Source organism: Dipodomys merriami, unplaced genomic scaffold, assembly GCF_024711535.1.
Source record: "Dipodomys merriami isolate MVZ:Mamm:240054 unplaced genomic scaffold, mDipMer1.0.p SCAF_2, whole genome shotgun sequence".
In the NCBI taxonomy this organism is placed as follows: Eukaryota; Metazoa; Chordata; class Mammalia; order Rodentia; family Heteromyidae; genus Dipodomys; species Dipodomys merriami.
In genome coordinates, this window is record NW_027203381.1 from 43,601,874 (window position 1) to 43,619,660 (window position 17,787).

General features: G+C 38.5%; 1 protein-coding gene across 1 annotated transcript in view; it reads left to right on the top strand.

The window, feature by feature from the left end:
• Ndc80 (NDC80 kinetochore complex component) overlaps positions 1–17,787 on the top strand; it is a 50,006-nt gene extending 32,219 nt beyond the window's left edge. Inside the window, exons 12-17 of the mRNA XM_070028664.1 lie at positions 2,816–2,968; positions 3,388–3,477; positions 12,318–12,410; positions 13,292–13,422; positions 14,085–14,187; positions 17,229–17,787. Coding sequence (XP_069884765.1) covers positions 2,816–2,968; positions 3,388–3,477; positions 12,318–12,410; positions 13,292–13,422; positions 14,085–14,187; positions 17,229–17,366 — 708 coding nt within the window. The 3' untranslated portion in view covers positions 17,367–17,787. The remainder of the gene's footprint in view (positions 1–2,815; positions 2,969–3,387; positions 3,478–12,317; positions 12,411–13,291; positions 13,423–14,084; positions 14,188–17,228) is intronic.

The window sequence follows — 17,787 nt, forward strand, 5'->3', positions numbered from 1 at the left end:
CTTTCCTTGAGCACAAAAAGCTAAGAATGCATGGCCCTTGAGTTCAAGTTCATGTACCAAAAAAAAGTGTGATTTTAAAAGTCATTTTTTTAATACTTCTTTTAAAAAAACATATATTAGAAAATTCAGGATTGAGGCTAGGAAGGTGGCTTAGTAGTAGAGTGCATGCCTTGCATGCATGAGGCCCTGGGTTCAATTCCTCAGCAACACAAGCAGAAAAAGCCGGAAGTGGGGCTGTGGCTCCAGTGGTAGAGCACTAGCCTTGAGCTGAAGAGCTGAGGGACAGTGCCCAAGCCCAGAGTTTAGTTCTCACAACCGACCAAAAAAAAAAGGAAAAGAAAATTTCAGGATTAAGTTTTAGGGTAAATTTTTCATCTTTGTATTTTTAATTGTAACATTTGTTTACTGGTAAATGTAGTTGTTAAGACCTAAACTTAATTGAGAAAAATTTAGCCTCTAACTTTTGCTCAAAAGTAATGATTTTCTGTTATTACCTCCAGCACTTTTTCTTAGCCCGGTAGTTATTGCATATATTTATCATTGTTAAAATAATAAAAATTCTTCAGACAGCAACAGTGTTAGCCTAAGAAGGTAATACTAGTTTTCTGTTCTGACATCATTATAAACTATATTATAGCCATAATACAAAAATAATTTTTTAATCATTCAGGGCTTAACTATTTTATATTATTAAAAGCCTATAGTATACATACATATCTGACTCTCTTTTTTTAAGTTTAGCAAGCATTTATCTTTTAGCTTATAGTAGTTATATCAGGGGAGAGGAATTTCATTGTTATATCTCCACATATGTTTACCTGTATTCCAATCAATCTCATCCTTTGATCATCGTACTCCCTACTCCCCTATCCAAAAAAATTACATGCCCAACAGATTTGCTTGTTCTGTTTTCATAGTTGCAGATAATCTATCGTGACAGTATTCACTCCTTTGTTTTCCATGCCAGTCCAACCTCTTCTGCTAGTCCTCATAAACATAGTTGATAATATGAAACATGTTCAGTATAAGCAGTAAACATTACCTCCTTTCCTTGCCGTGTTTGGCTATAATTTGTCTTTTACTTTAGCTATCTACATTCCTCTTCTTTTCTGGGTAAGCTTTGTCTCCATGTATCAAGGAAGGAAAAAACTATACATTTATAGGAGTACATAGCTCAGTGATAGAGCGATACTGAGAGTATCCAAGGTAAGAAATAGACAATGGTGGTAAGCCCAAAATCTTTGATTCTAGAATTTGATAACCCTGAGTTTTAGTTCTGGATTTGCTACTACCCACCTTGCATCTTAGCATGCCATCCAATCTCATATCCACCATTCCCTCCTTTAGGAAATGAAGTATGGTTTAACTAAATTGATGAGTCTGAAATTAATTATTTCAGGATACCTTGTCTGCCAAACACTATGTGAGAAAGAGATAGATTAGATAGATAGATAGATAGATAGATAGATAGATAGATAGATAGATAGATAGATAGATAGATAGATAGATAAAATTAGTCATCCTAAAGTATTAATTATTCTGTAAGAATTTAAAAAATCTGGCCAGCGGCTGGGAAGGTGGCTCAGTGGGTGGGAGAGTATTTGCCTCGCATGCATAAGGCCCTGCGTTTGATTCCTCAGTACCACATAAAAATAGAAAAAGCCTGTAGTAGTGTCATGGCTCAAGTAGTAAAAACACTAGCCTTGAGCTGAAGAGCTCAAGAACAGCGCCCAGCCCAGAGTTCAAGACCCACAACCGAAAAAAAAAATATATGGCCAGCACAGAGACAGTGGCTTGGAGATGGGTCAGAGCAGGGTGATAGACAGTATGAAGACAGCTTAGAGTTCTATGTTGCCTGCGAGTTGGCTAAGAAAAGGGTGAAAGAATGGCAACTGGACATAAGTGTTCATTTGAGTCATTTTTTTATTGAACATGTCATCTGTCGTCTTTGTTTCTGGATTAATTTACATTCATATGTGAACTTGGTAGTAACCATCTAGACATTGAACTACATCTCAGTTCATAGGGGACTAATGTGATAAGTTTGACTGTGTTAACTGGAAAGGAAAATCTAGAGACACATCTGTCAGGGCCGGGTGCCGGTGGCTCATGCCTGTAATCCTAGCTACTCAGGAGGCTGAGATCTGAGGATATCGGTTCAAAGCCAGCCTGGGCAGGAAAGTCCATGAGACTTATCTCCACTAGAAAACCGGAAGTGGCGCTGTGGCTCAGGCGGTAGAGCACTCACCTTGAGCTGAAGAGTGCACAGCACCCAGGCCCAGAGTTCAAGCCCTACAACCGCCAAAAAAAACAAAAACAAAGAAAAGAGACACATCTGTCATATGTCTGCCCTCCCTGCATTAGGCACATAAAGTGCATGAGCTATTTTCATTAAATTAAAAAGAAAAAAGAGCTAGGAGCATAACACAATGGTAAAGGACTTGCCTAGCACATACCAGGCCCAGTGTTCAAACCACAGTACTGGAAAGAAAGAAAAGAAGGGAGGGAGGGAGAGAGGGAAATGGAAGTAGTAGAGAAGAAAAGAAAAACCTGCTTCTATTAAAACACGTTAAATATAGGACAGTCAGTGTTGCACATGATTTCTTGAAGTCTTTGAATTTTTTTCAATTTAATTTTTTTTATTTAATAATTGTGGTAAGATAGTTAACATTTACAATTAGACTACACAGAAGATTAAATAGGCATAAAATTTTATATAAAATTGCAGAAATGCTAACTGAAAATTACATTGAATGGGTTATTTTTAATAAATGTATTATTTTTAACATATCTTTTTGTATTCTCTCCTTACCAGATTGAAACACAGTTAGCAGAGTATCACAAATTGGCCAGAAAATTAAAACTTATCCCTAAAGGTGCTGAGAATTCCAGAGGTTATGACTTTGAAATTAAATTTAATCCTGAAGCTGGTGCCAACTGCCTTGTTAAATACAGAGCTCAAGTTTACGTAAGTAAATTAAACTATTAGTATCTGTAAACATCCAAACTTCACTATTTCCATTACTCCAGACTAAACAAAGAAATGAAGCACGGAACCTCTTTTCTTTTCCTTCTTTTTGGCAGTAGATATGATAGCCCACCCTAGCTTGAGCATGAAGTCTGGGGCCCTACCTTGAAAATAACCAGTAGAAAAAGGGCCTGAAGGCTCAAATAGTACAGGGCCAGATTTGCAAGCACAAGGCCTTGAGTTCAGTCCTAGGAAACATTTTTTTAATAAACTATTACCAATAACATATCAAGTTTTTAAATGTCATAGCTTTGCTTTTATTCCTAAAACTGACTTGTATCACTATGTGAGAATACCTCCTCAGTAGACAAATTGTAATTAAACATCATGTATCACCTACATTTCTATGTACTTTATAGGCACCTCTAAAGGAACTCCTGAATGAAAATGAAGAAGAGATTAATAAAGCTCTAAATAAAAAAATAGGTTTGGAGGATACATTAGAACAAGTAAGTAATAAAACAGTGATTAAAAGCAAAGGTAAAGGGGGCTGGGAAGGTGGCTCAGTGGTAGAGTGCTTGCCTCACATGCATGAGGACCTGGGTTAGATTCCTCAGAACCACATAAGCAGGGAAAAAAAGCCAGAAGTGGTGCTGTGGCTCCAGTGGTAGAGCACTAGCCTTGAGCTGAAGAGCCAAGGGACAGTGCCCAGGCCTAGAGTTGAGGCCCCATGACGGACCAAAAAAACAAAAAAAGCAAAGGTAAAATTAAATCTAAAGTTAAACATGTTTGCAAAGTCTAATTGTTAAGGAATTAATGTTTTAGTAAAATGTGATAAAGAAAATGCTGAATATAAACAACAGAAATAATTTGAAGTACTTTATCAAAGAATTTAAACATTTAGGCTTTACATGTTACTATGATGAAATGCTATAATACTAACATTTCCTTTTTTGTGTATAATAATTGTCTCTTGAACTTGACATAATTGAATATATTTTTCATATTAAAATAACTGATGCTAAAGTGTGGATCAAGTGATAAAGCATTTGCCTAGCAAGCACAGCAGCCCACTCAAATCCCAATACCACCAAAAACATTATTAAATAAAAGTAAATAAGTGTGAGATAACTGACTCCCTTACAAGTAGTTATTTATATTTGTGGTTAGAAGTAACTAGCTGATATACTAAGTTTTTTACATCAAGTTTTTTATTCTGAACAATTCAATTTCAAGAAAACTCAAATGGCTACTAAAGTCCATTTTTTCATTTATATTAATGGTTGGGGGAGTTATTATTTGTATCTTTTTTCTTTTTCATCTTTTTGATTATTGTGATAGTTTCATATATGCAATACGGTACTTTTATTCATCCCTGGTATTCCTTATGAACCCTCTTAGTCTTTTAAGCAATTTTTAATGGGCTTTATTATTTTTATTTTCATACATGCATATAAAGTACTTCTTTCACCCCTTTCCATTCACCCTGGAAGTCCACTCTAAAAGTAATTTTCAGAAGATTCTTGTTTCAGAGTTCCTTGAGATATCATAAAACCTGTATCCCTGAAGGATGCTGGTATTAAATCCAATAACCTTTAAAGTAAATATTAGCCAGGCACCAATGGGTCATGCCTGTAATTTTAGCTACTCAGGAATTTGAGATCTGAGGGTTGCAGTTCAAAGCCAGCCTAGGCAGAGAAGTCTGTGATACTTTTATCTCTCTCCAATTAACCACCAAAAAGCTGAAAGTAGAGCTGTGACTCCAATGGTGTAGAGCGCTAGCCCTGAGAAAAAAAAAAAAAATCAGAGCCAGGCACTGGTGGCTTACACACCTGTAATCCTAGCTACTCAGGAAGCTGAGATCTGAGGATGATGGTTCAAAGCCAGCCCGAGCAGGAAAGTCTGTGAGACTGTTATCTCCAATAAACCACTAGAAAACCGGAAGTGGCGCTGTGGCTCAAGCAGTAGAGTGCTCGCCTTGAGCTGAAGAGCCTAGGAACATCGCCCAAGCCCAAAGTTCAAGCCCCATGATCGACCGAAGAAAAAAAAATTTCAGAGCTAGCACTTAGGCCCAGAGTTCAAGCCCATGACTGACACAAAAGTAAAATTTATTATTGTAACTAAGAAAAGTTAAGATACTATCTCTCAAATGTACTCAAACTGTGGTTTATATAACATCAAACAATTAAAGGAGTACTCTAGTTAATTTATCACTTCCAAAATGCTCTGGCTAAAATTTTAGTATAGAAAATGAAATTCTGTCTTTTCTAGGAATAGAAACTTCCTTAATTTTTCTCAACAGGAAACAAAATCTACAATATTCCACAAACAATACTTTGTATGAGAAAGAACTTTTCCATTCCTCAAAAAATGCAAGCCAGGATGAATAGTGAGTGCTTGTAATTCTACCACTCAGGAGGGACAGCAGGATGATTGCTAGTTTAAGGCCAGCTTAGGCTATAGCAAGGCTCTGTCTCAGAAAAAGTAACATAATAAAAGTTTAATAAAATTTTTAAATTAAAGTCATACTTAAAATCTTTTCTTTTTTTTTCAGTCGTGAGGTTTTAACTCTGCCTGGGTGCTATCCCTGAGCTCTTCAGCTCAAGGCAAGTGCTCAACCACTTGAGCCGCAGCTCCATTTCTGGTTTTCTGGTGGTTTATTGGAGATAAGAGTCTCATGGTCTTTCCTACCTGGGCTGGCTTTGGACTGCAATCCTCGATCTCTGCCTTCTGAGTAGCTAGGATTAGAGGCATGAGCCGCCACGCCCGACCATTTAAAATCTTTTTTAACATTTTTTTTTTTTTTTTTTAGTTGTAGGGCTTGAACTCAGGGCCTGAGTGCTGTCCCTGAGCCTCTCAAGGCTAGCACTGTACCACTTGAGCCATATCAACACTTCCTCTTTTTAACTTTTAAAATAAAAAATTTAAGCTAGGCACCAGATACTCATACCTGTAATCCTAGCTACTCAGGAAGCTGGGATCTGAGGATCACAGTTCAAAGCCAGCCCAGGCAGGAAAGTCCATGAGACTTGTATCTCCAATAAACTACTCAGAAAAAGCCAGACATGACGCTGTGGCTCAAGTGGTAGAGTACTAGCCTTGAACACAGAGGCTCAGGAGCAAAATCCCAGGACTAGTATGAATAAATAAATAAATAAATAAATAAAATTTTACTATGCCATTGCATTTTGTATAGCATTGGTAGTAGAGGGATGAGCAGAGGTTCCTTCCAAAAAAAAAATGACAAAATAGATTATAACTTGGAACAGCAGAAATCTCAAAAGTGATATAAAATAAAAAGTCAAATTATATAACCAGAAAGAAAAGTTGCAAAAAAAAAAAAAGTCTGCAAAAGAGATTCCAGTAACTTGATTTACATACAAGTAAGTCAGTGTTTTGAAATATTGAAGGTCAGATAATTTTCATGAGGTGTTATCAGTCAATATTTATGAATATATAATATAAAGTTAAAGTTAAATATTTGCTACTGATACTTATTTAGCAAATATTTGAATGCCTTTAATAGATGTTGGGGATACTAATAGTGTTCTACAATTTTGTACTTAATAAAATGGGGTGGAATGAGAACAATTTTTCTTCTATCAGAACTTTTTGTTGTTGATGTTTTGTTTTGTTTTGTTTTTTGTTGGTCATGGGGCCTGAACTCTGGGCCTGGGTGCTGTCCCTCAGCTCTTCAGCTGTAGGCTAAGCACAGGATTATTTGTCAGGAAAATAGTAGTTGAGCTGAGAGGAGATTTTTATTTTCTAATTAGTGAGGACCCACTGCATTTTTTTTGTGGGAAATAGCATCTTATTATTTGTAATATGAGCATTTGATACCAAAGAAACACAAGTTTTACAAACTCAGATTTTCTGTAAATTCATGAACTTTCCAGTTTCCAATTCAGACAATGTTGTTTGTTTGTTGTTTTTGTTTTTTGGTAGGATTTTTTGTTGTTGTTGTTGTTTTGGTGGTAGGCTGAACTCTGTCTGGGCCCTGTCCCTCATCTCTTCAGCTCAAGGTGAGCCCTCTACCACTTAGCCACAGTGCCACTTCCGGTTTTCTGGTGGTTAATTGGAGATAATAGTCTCATCGACTTTCCTGCCGGGGCTGGCTTTAAACCATGATCCTCAGATTTCAGCCTCCTAAGTAGCTAGGATTACAAGCGTGAGCCACCAATGCCCAGCCCAACTTAAGACAGTTTTATGTCCCATTAGTTATAATGTATTTCACTACAGCTATGCCTCTGGGATCATCTGAGTCATCTTAACATGTGACTTTACCATGTACCTTGAAGTTAAACACATAAAACTCCAAGGGACTAACTTTTATTTGAATACTTAGATGATGAATGGTGGTGCTCCTCTCCATCAGGACATTTTCCTGAAATGTTTCTGTATTCAACAATTAAGTTAGAAACTTCCAAAAATAATGAGGGCAGAACTAAAGCCCAAAGAAGCTGAAGCCTAAGCCCCCCAGAGGCCTAAGCCTGAGAGACATGAGGCAAAGCAGCTTTCTTTCAAACCAAATAGACATCAAATATTTCCATTCAGTTGCATTTTCAGGGCTACACACGTAGGACATCATTAATATGTCTACCATCCTGTCTGGTTACACTAATTATGCCAAAGAACTTAATGCCCATCTAGATCCCAAAGAAGAGGAACATGTAGACTGCTATGGTGATGGTCAAGAGCAGACTGTAAAAGCAGAGGCTGGTAGTGTTGGTGCAACCCTGAGGGAAGTCATCTTTCACAGACATAGAGCAGAATAGTCCTGCTAAAGAGATTAGTAGAAGGCAAATAATCAAGGTGAGCAAAGACACAAACATTCTCCTCACCTAAGCCTCCAACACCCTGTTTCAAAAGGTATATAGTATTCGGAACATGTAATTATACATGTATATATATATATATATAAATATATATAAATATATATGGTGGTGTTTTAAATTCTGGTCTAGTGCTATTCCATTTCTTTTTTTCTTGTGGCTGCCTGGAGTATCAAATTAGGAATTCCATCAGTAGTTGGATGGGCTGTTCCCAAGTCTTCATTAATCAATTCATTTGTTAATGTTTCCTATCAGATCAGTTTTTTGAGGGGGGGGGGAACACCAGGAACTCCAGCAGACCTGGGTCAAAGATATGGGGCAGCCCTTAGACCTCTGGCCTTTATCTGCTGTAGGCCACAATCCACTGGCATGTAGGCACCTTGGGACTGAGGCCAGTGTGTGGCATGCGCTGCTCAGCATGGTCCACACCCTCTGCCAGCCTGAGAGGGATCTGCAGGTCACCCATCCCTCTCCTCATTCCTACTGAATTTTTTTTCTTTTTTTTTTTTTTGTTAGAAGCTAGGATTACAGGTATGAGCCACTGGCACCAAGCTCCCATTGAATATTTTTAAGAATGTATTTTGGGAAGAATAGATTAGAAACCCATGACTAACAGCAAGCAATTAAGACATGAAATAATAGCCTATGCAGAAAATAATAATGACCTGAATGAAGGTTGTTACAGTGAGAATTGGAAAATAGAAACAACAGAATTCAGCAATTTATTTGTATGCAGGGAGAAATGAAGCATATCAAGGTGTCAAATCTGACAGAAAAGTGTGTGGCAATGTTCTTCTGGATAAAGAACACAAGAGATAGATACAAAAAAGAGAATTTCATTAAATTCATGAGGCTTATAAGATGTGTCTATAATCCCACCAGTGGGGAAAATGAGGCAGGAGGATCTTGAGTTCAAATCCAGTCTGGGCTACAGAGTAACTGTACCTCAAAAAGTTAGGGTAGTTGGGGCTGGGAAGGTGGCTCAGTGGTAGAGCGCTTGCCTTGCATGCCTGAAGCCCTGGGTTCGATTCCTTAGCACCACATAAGCAAAAAGAAAAAAAGCCGGAAGTGGCACTGTGGCTCAAGTGGTAGAGTGCTAGCCTTGAGCTGAAGAGCTAAGGGACAGCGTCCAGGCTCAGAGTTCAGGCCCCATGACCGGACCCAAAAAAAAGGTAGCCGGCAGGAATTTCACAATGGAATATTCTGAAAGCAGGTCTTTGAACTGTCAAGAGGATCTCAGGGCAGTAATCTGAGCTACTCAAGGGTCTGAGATCTGATGATCATGGTTTGATGCCAGCTTAGGCCAGGAGTATTTGTGAGACTTACATCTCCATTGAATTACCAAAAAACTAGAAATGAAGCTGTGGCTTAAGTGGTAGAGTACTAGCCTTGATCAAAAAAGCTCAGGGAAGCAACTGGCACCAAAAAGAGATTTCCCAGGTGTGATGAAGGCAGCGTTCCAAATTGAGCAAGTGAAATTGAGCAAGTGAAACTACAGAAAGGATTAGAGTCCTCTGGGGGAACCTCCGCCAGAGAAAGAAACCTATAAGAATACAAGCAGAGAAGGAGGCCTACCAGATAATTAATTAAAAGGAATCTCTCAAGCTTTAAAGAAGAGCTGTATGTCAGTGGCTCACGCCTGTAATCCTATCAAATCAGGAGGCTGAGATCTGAGGATCTCGATTCAAAACCATCCTGGACAGGAAAGTGGGCAGAACTATTATCTCAAATTAATGGCCAGAAGACCAGAAGTGGCACTGTGGCTCAAGTGGTACAGTGCTCACTTTCAGCTGAAGATCTCAGGGACAGTGCCAGGTCCAGACTAAAAGACCCACGACCGACCCAAAAAAAAAAAAAAAGAAAAAGAAAAAGAAATCAGGAGATTAGACAGGGAGTGATTAACATTCACAAAAGTTCCACAAATGTAATATTAAATCTGAAAGGTACCCATTAGCTTTGGCAATTAAGATGTAACAGGAGGGCCTGGATGTAGCTAAGAGATAGGGTCTATGTTTGGCATTCCCTAGGTCTTAAGTTCAGGGAGTGAGAGAGTAGTACTTTTGTTGCTGGTGACATTTGCAAGCCACAAACCTTTCCCATTTGAAATTTTGTTGGTAGAAAAGGAGACGTGATGATGTATAAACTACTCTTTTATGACTATGCCAAATTAGACAATCAATATTTGTATCTGAAAAAAGGATTTAGAACACTAGAAGAAAAAAAGGAAGATGGGGGAGGGATGATTTGGTTTTTGTCCGGAAAGAGGCTTTTTTTTAAAGTTTTGGGGGGTTTTGTTTGTTTGTTTGTTTGTTTGTTTTTCTTGTGTGTCAGTCATGGGGCATGAACTCTGGGATTGGGCATTGTCCCTGAGCTCTTGAGCTCAAGGCTAGCGCTCTACCATTGAGCCACAACGCCACTTTTGGTTTTTCTGGTGGTTCATTGGAGATAAGAGTCTCACGGACTTTCCCGCCTGGGCTGACTTTGAGCCTCTATCCTCAGATCTCAGCTTCCTGAGTAATTAGGATTACAGGTGTGTGAGCCAACAGCACCCAGTGAGGCTTGGTTTTTTAAATGATGTGTAAAGCCTATAAGAAAGAGAGGGGAAGTGGCGCTGTAGCTCAAGTGGTAGAGCGCTCGCCTTGAGCTGAAGAGCTAAGGGACAACGCCCAGGCCCAGAGTTCAAGCCCCACAACCGACAAAAAAAAAAAAAAAGAAAAGAAAAGAAAGAGAGGGTATGCTGGGCATGGTGAGGGTGGTACATGCCTGTATTCCCAGCACTTGGGAGGCTGAGACAGGATAAATGCTAGCTTCATAACAAAATCCTGTCTCAAATAAAATAAACAAGGAAAGAAGGTAAAGTTAAATAATTTAGAATAAGAGACTGACAGATTTGAATGTAATCCTTGAAGAGATAGGAAAGCATGGAATCTATTGAAGAGCAAGGGGGCTTCTACTCATTAGGAAGAAAATGAATATTCTCTATCCTTCAACTGACTGAAGAAAGAAGGAAAGATCTTATAAATGTGTTGCTTGCTTAGAAGCCAGAAGTGATGGAATTCTATCTGGGTGGCTTTCTCAGTGATAAAAGAGACAGCAGTCATCAAAGTAATTATAGTATCTGTTATAAACAGATTCAGGCCCCTTGAGTGATTAAATGAGAAACATTCAGGTAAGTATGAAAAACAATAACAAAATTATTAATTTGGGAGTGAAAAATTGTTGGCAATTTATACTTTCTTTGAAAATTTTCTCCAATTTACTACAGTGCAAATGTGGGTTTTTTTGTTTTTGTTTTGTGGAGGTTTTTTGGTTTTGTTTTTTGTTATTTTGTGGGGGGTTTTGGTTTTTTTGGTTTTTTTGTTTTTTGTTTTTTGTCGGTCGTGGGGGCTGAACTCTGGACCTGGGCACTGTCCTTCAGCTCTTCAGCTCGAGGCTAGCTCCCTACCACTTGAGCCACAGCTCCACTTCCAGCTTTTTTCTGCTTATGTGGTACTGAGGAATCGAACCCAGGGCCTCATGCATGCGAGGCAAGCACTCTGCCACTGAGCCAACTTTCCAGCCCCCAAATGTGTTTTTTTTTGTTTTTGTTTTTGTTTTTGTTTTTGTATTTTTGGTCATGGGGCTTGAACTCTGGGCCTGTGCGCTGTCCTTCAGCTCTTCAGCTCAAGGCAAGCACTCTACCACTTGAGCTACAGCGCCACTTCCGGTTTTCTGGTGGTTTATTGGAGATAGGAGTCTCACGGTCTCTCCTGCCCAGGCTGGCTTTGAACCGCGATCCTCAGATCTCAGCCTCCTGAGTAGCTAGGATTACAGGCGTGAGCCACCAACGCCCTGCCCGAATGTGTATTTTTATAATAAAAATGTTTTAAGTAATTGCACCTTTAGTAAAGCAGGCATGAAAGCTGCTCTGAGATGGGTAAACATGGTGCTAATAAATCTTGAGGTAAATTATGGTTACTTAAATATCTGTTTTTTATTGCAAGTGATTATGGTGAAACACACTGTATTAGTATATTTACCTTTAAAAAAATGTCATCAGAGTTAGAATACCTAGCTTTGAGTGCTACTGATACAAGCCTAAGTAAACATTATTTCCAGTCCATCCTCTTACTTATAAAGGAGGAAATGAGTGTCCTGTAGAAGAGATTTATCATGATTCAATAAGAAGCATATGCAAGTATCTTAATATTAAAAGTGTAATTATTGGGGCTGAGAATGTGGCTTAGTGGTAGAGTGCTTGTCTAGCATGCATGAAGTCCTGGGTTCAATTCCTCAGTATCACATAAACAGAAAAAGCTGGAAGTGGTACTGTGGCTCAAGTGGTAGAGTGCTAGCCTTGAACAAAAGCAGGTCAGGTACAGTGCCCAGGTCCTGAGTTCAAGCCCCAGTACTGGCAATAAATAAATAAATGTGTAATTATTTCAGCCTATCTTTTACATATGATATATACATTATAGCATAGTTAAATAACTTGTTAAAATTTATTTAATGGCTCAACCAAAGTTTTATTTCCCAAGTTGAATACAATGAAAACAGAAAGCAAGAGAAGTGTGAGGACTCTAAAAGAAGAAGTTCAAAAGCTGGATGATCTCTATCAACAAAAAGTTAAGGTGAGAACTTTCATAGTTTGTTCAGGTTAGTCAAAGTTCTATCATCATTGATTGATTAAGCACGTATTTACCTTATCTTAAAAAAAAAAGAAAAAAGAAAAAGGAAGAAAAGCCAGCTATAGAGGCTAACACTTGTAATCCTAGCTACTTAGAAGACTAACATGGGGGAGATAGTGTTTCGAGAAGCAGTTCAAGCAAAAAATGTTTGAAACCCATCCAGCCAATAAAAAACCGACATGTGAAATGTGTAATCCTTTTCTCTTTTTTTCTCTTTCCTTTTGTAGTACTGGCTAAGCAGGTCCTCTTACAACTTGATTCATATCCCTTCAACCCCATGGTTTGAGTTTATTCTCTGCAACACTAATAGGAAAATCTAAGCTACTAACTTCACCTTCAGAAACCTAGAAATTGACTTTAGAATATATACTTTTCCTGTATGCAATTGATACTATTATGAAATAATGACCTAGCTAATTTATGTTCATGGAAAATTTTTAATCAAAGTATCAAAATTTGGACTAGAGACATGGCTCAAATAGTGAAGCACTTCCCTTGCAAGCCCAAACCCTGAGTTCAGTCCCCAGTACTGCCAAACAATAGTGGGGAAAGAGAATCAAAAAATTTTGTAAGTCACACTGGAAGATGTTGCTGAACGAATGCTCTACAGGCCTCTTGTAAAAGGTCACGTTTGTGTTGCTAGTATAAAATTCCCACTGGAACACTTTCAAATCTCCTATGTGTTAAACAGTAAACATCCTGAAGATACAAATATCGCAGCCTGATGTTTCCTAAGAGCTTTACTTAATTTTTAATCTAGCTTGAATATGTGGATATAAATGCCAAAGAAATAGAGATCTATAACCATGATTTTATCCTGGTAGGAAGCAGAGGAAGAGGATGAAAAATGTGCTAATGAACTTGAATCCTTGGAGAAACACAAGCACCTGCTGGAGAGTGCTGTTAATGAGGGACTCAGTGAAGCTATAAACGAGTTAGATGCTGTTCAGAGGGAGTAAGTTCACCTACCAAGATTTATATGTCTGTTTCCATTTTATTTAAAACTTCTGTAAGTAAGGACTGTTTTTTTCCCCTAATTTCTCTTATAAACCTATTTTGGAAAGAGAGTGGTGACTAGAACTTAATAAGCAAACAACTTAAAACTTGAGATATATGCTGCTACTGTTAAATTTACTGCCCACCTAGAAATCATTTATTTTAGGCCTAATGAATGAATGGTTTATAACCCCTGAGAACAAAACAAAATTTTAAATTAATTCAAATACCTGAAATGGCTGGGCACAGGGGCATACATCTATTGTCCCAGCAACACAAGTAAGCACAGGTAGGGGGACCATAGCCAGGCCAACCCTGGAATCATTCCCCAGTTATAATGTGGAGTAGGAGTGGGGCAATAGGTAGGGAGGTAGGTGTTAATCCAAGCAAGTTTATGTAGAAGCTTGAGGTTTTAGTGCTTAATATTTTGTTTTATTGCTTACGAAGAATCTTTAAAAATGCTCTTATTTCTCTTTAAATGATTGGTTGCTGGACTCTCTGTAGCAAACAGCATTTAGACCAGTTACAGCTTGGTTTTACTGACTATAGAAATAGGAAGTAAGCTAACTGATTTGTTAATATACGTTACAGACTTCTTAAACAAGAGTTTTTCTTCTGCAGGTACCAACTAGTTGTACAGACCACAACTGAAGAAAGACGCAAAGTAGGAAATAATTTACAACGTCTTTTAGAGATGGTTGCTACACATGTAGGGTCTGTAGAAGTAAGTGTGAAGGTTTTCTTGAAAACTTGATGGATTTCCGCTTTGTTTCTATATAAATTCAATGCTAAGTATTTATTAACTATTATAGTAAAACTTTATCAGAAGCTGGACACCATTGGCTCACACCTGTAATCATAGCTACTCAGGAGGCTGAGATCTGAGGATCACAGTGCAAAGCCAGCCCAGGCAAAAGATTCCATGAGATTCTTATCTCCAATTAACTACCAGAAAGCTACAAGTGGAGCTGTGGCTCAAGTGGTAGAGTGCTAGCCTTGAACAAGAAGGCTTAGGGACAGTACCCAGGTCCTGAGCTCAAGCCCTAGGACCATCACACACACACACATACACACACACACACACACACATTTTATCAGAATTCTGACTGGTCTGATGAGCAGATAGAGGGTAAATTTGTTTGCATAAATATTATAACAAGTGATTTTCCTTTCTATAATTTCATATAGACACAGGATAAAGTCTGAAGTCTATTTACCCTATCCCCAGGGACTCTTCATGTAGCTTGAAAGTTCATCAGTAGGCTAGGAGTATAGTTTAATGGTAGAGTGTTTGCTGTTATGTGCACATCCTTGAGTTTAATCCCAGCACCATAAAAAAAAATCAACACACACAGAAACTCTGAACTTTCAGTGGCACATGCCTGTAATCCTAGCAACTCAGGAGTTTGAGATCTTGATAATCATAGTTCAAAGCTAACCTAGACAGGAAAGTCCATGAGACTCTTATCTTCAATTACCCACCAAAAGGCCAGAAGTAACATAGGTAAATAAATAAACACTAAAGGTCATTATAGACTATTATATAACAGTATACAGATAAAACTTCAGCTGTCTTCATTAATATGAGTGAATCTTAAAATACCAAGTGAGGAAAATGTCAGAATATTGCATTCATTACCACTTAGTAAATATAAAAGTGAAAACCAGGTCCCAGTAAAGCAATAAAATTCGTGCATTGCATGATGAGGACATATTTTGGGAAATGTGTTGTTAGATAATTTCATTGTTTTGTAAACATTAAAAATGTTAGTTGAAGGGGATGTGGACAGAAAGGAACCTTACTTCATTGTTGGTGGGAATGTAAACTTGTTCAACCACTTTGGAAAGCAGTATGGAGGTTCCTCAAAAGACTTCACATAGAACTCCCCTATGACCCAGCAATCCCACTTTTGGGCATTTACCCAAATGTTTACAAACAAGACCACACTAAAGCTACTAGCACAACTATGTTTATTGCAGCATTATTTACCATAGCTAAGATATGGAACCAACCCAGATGCCCCTCAGTAGATGAATGGATCAAGAAAATGTGGTATATATACACAATGGAATTCTATGCCTCCATCAGAAAGAATGACATTGCCCCATTTGTTAGGAAATGGAAAAACTTGGAAAAAATTATATTAAGTGAAGTAAGCCAGGCCCAAAGAAACATAGGTCCCATGGTTTCCCTTATTTGTAATATCTAGTATATGTATGAGTCAAGCGGAAAAGGTCAGATAATGTGATGTCAGGAAAATGAACCCTTAAATGTGTATTTTAATGTTTTTTTCTTTCATGCATGTGTTTTTAACGCATTTATAAGATTATCTCTTTGTTGCTTTGTATGTCCCTCCCCCACAGTATAACCCCTGCTTTCACTATATTTGATGTCAGTATAACTTGTGGAGGAGATGGGGAAAAACCAGTTGTTTTTTTTTTAACTGGTTTTTTTTTGTTGTTTTTTTGTTTTGTTTTGTTTTGTTTTTGTTGTTTTTTTTTTTTTTTTTGGGTCCAGTCGTGGGGCCTGAACTCTGGGCTTGGGCGCTGTCCCTCAGCTCTTCAGCTCAAGGCTAGTGAACTACCACTTGAGCCACAGCGCCACTTCCGGCTTTTTTTCTTTTTGCTTATGTGGTGCTGGGGAATCGAACCCAGGGCTTCAGGCATGCAAGGCAAGCGATCTACCACTGAGCCACCTTCCCAGCCCCGAAAAACCAGTTGTTTAAGGATACAGGTGGACCTGTTGCAACAATGAGAAGTACAAGTTGTCATGTCCAAAACAAGCTTTACAACGTCGGTGCGGGGTGGGGGGAGGGGGGAAGGAGAAGGATTGGGATTGGGGGGGAGGGGGGAGGCTGGGAAGGGATGTGAAGGGTAAACACAGGAGGAGGCTGCAATGCTTGGTAAGAAATGTACGCATTATCCTGCCCATGTAATTGTAACTCCCCTGTACAGTATGTTCACAAATTAAATTAAATTAAAAAAAAAATGTTAGTTGAGGTCTGGGAAGGTGGCTCAGTGGTAGAGCACTTGCCTTGCATGAAGAGGCCCTGGGTTCGATTCCTTAGCACCACATAAGGAAAAAACTGGAAGTGGCGCTGTGGCTCAAGTGGTAGAACGCTAGCCTTGAGCTGAAGAGCTGAGGGACAGCGCCCAGGCCCAGAGTTCAGGCCCCATGACCGGACCCAAAAAAATGTTAGTTGAACAAAATAAGATGTCATTATTAAATAGTATCATAATGTAGAACCATCTTTGTATGTGTAGTCCATCATTAACCAAAACATTATTGTATGGCACGCAACTATATGTTAGAGGTGTGTGCATGTGTGTGCGTTTAGGAATATAAAATAACACCACGTAGGCAAATAGGTACCTCTGGGAACATCATTAAGAAAAGACAAAAGTGCCCAGGTGCTGGTGGCTCACATCTATAATCCTAGCTACTTAGGAGGCTGAGATCTGAGGATTACAGGCAGGAAAGTCAATGAATCTCTTATCTCCAATTCACCAGAAAGCCGGAAGTAGCGCAGTGGCTGGAGTGGTAGAGCGCTTACCTCGAGCTGAAGAGCTCAGGGACAGCACCCACGCCCAGAGTTCAAGACCCACGACCAACAAAATTAAAAAAAAAAAAAAAAAGACAGAAAAGCCTATATAATGGATACAAGAATATTTTTGTATTTTTAACTTATTACTCTTCTTTGTAAATTTCACACTTTAAACAAAATTCATGTTTTTAAACTAATAATTGTTCATTGTTTCCACTAGAAACACCTGGAGGAGCAGATTGCTAAAGCTGATCGGGAATATGAAGAATGCATATCTGAAGATCTCCTGGAAAATATTAGAGAAATTACAGAAAAGTATAAAAAGAATGCCACTCTTCTTAAGGCTTCTGATGAATGAAGATAGAATGTTGAATTTCCTGTCCTTTGAGAATCTAGTTTATCAGATAAAAATAGGGATAACCTGAAATAACATGTTGACATGTGGAGGTTGGTTTTGGGGGGGGGGTCTTTTTGGTTTCTTTGTTTGTTTTGGTCATGGGGCTTGAATTCAGGGTCTGGGTTTCTGTCCCTGAGTTTCTTTTACTCAAGCTCTATCACTTGAGCCACAGCAAAACTTCCAGCTTTTTCTGAGTAGTTCATTGTATATTAGAGTTTCATGGACTGTCCTACCCAGGCTGGCTTTGAACTGCAATCGTCAGATCTCCACCCCCTTGTACAGCTAGGATTACAAGAGTGAGCCACTAGTGCCCAGCTTTGGGTTATTAGATGTGTAAAAAACAGGTTTTTATATTTATAGTTAATAAAATTAAATCCGTGGA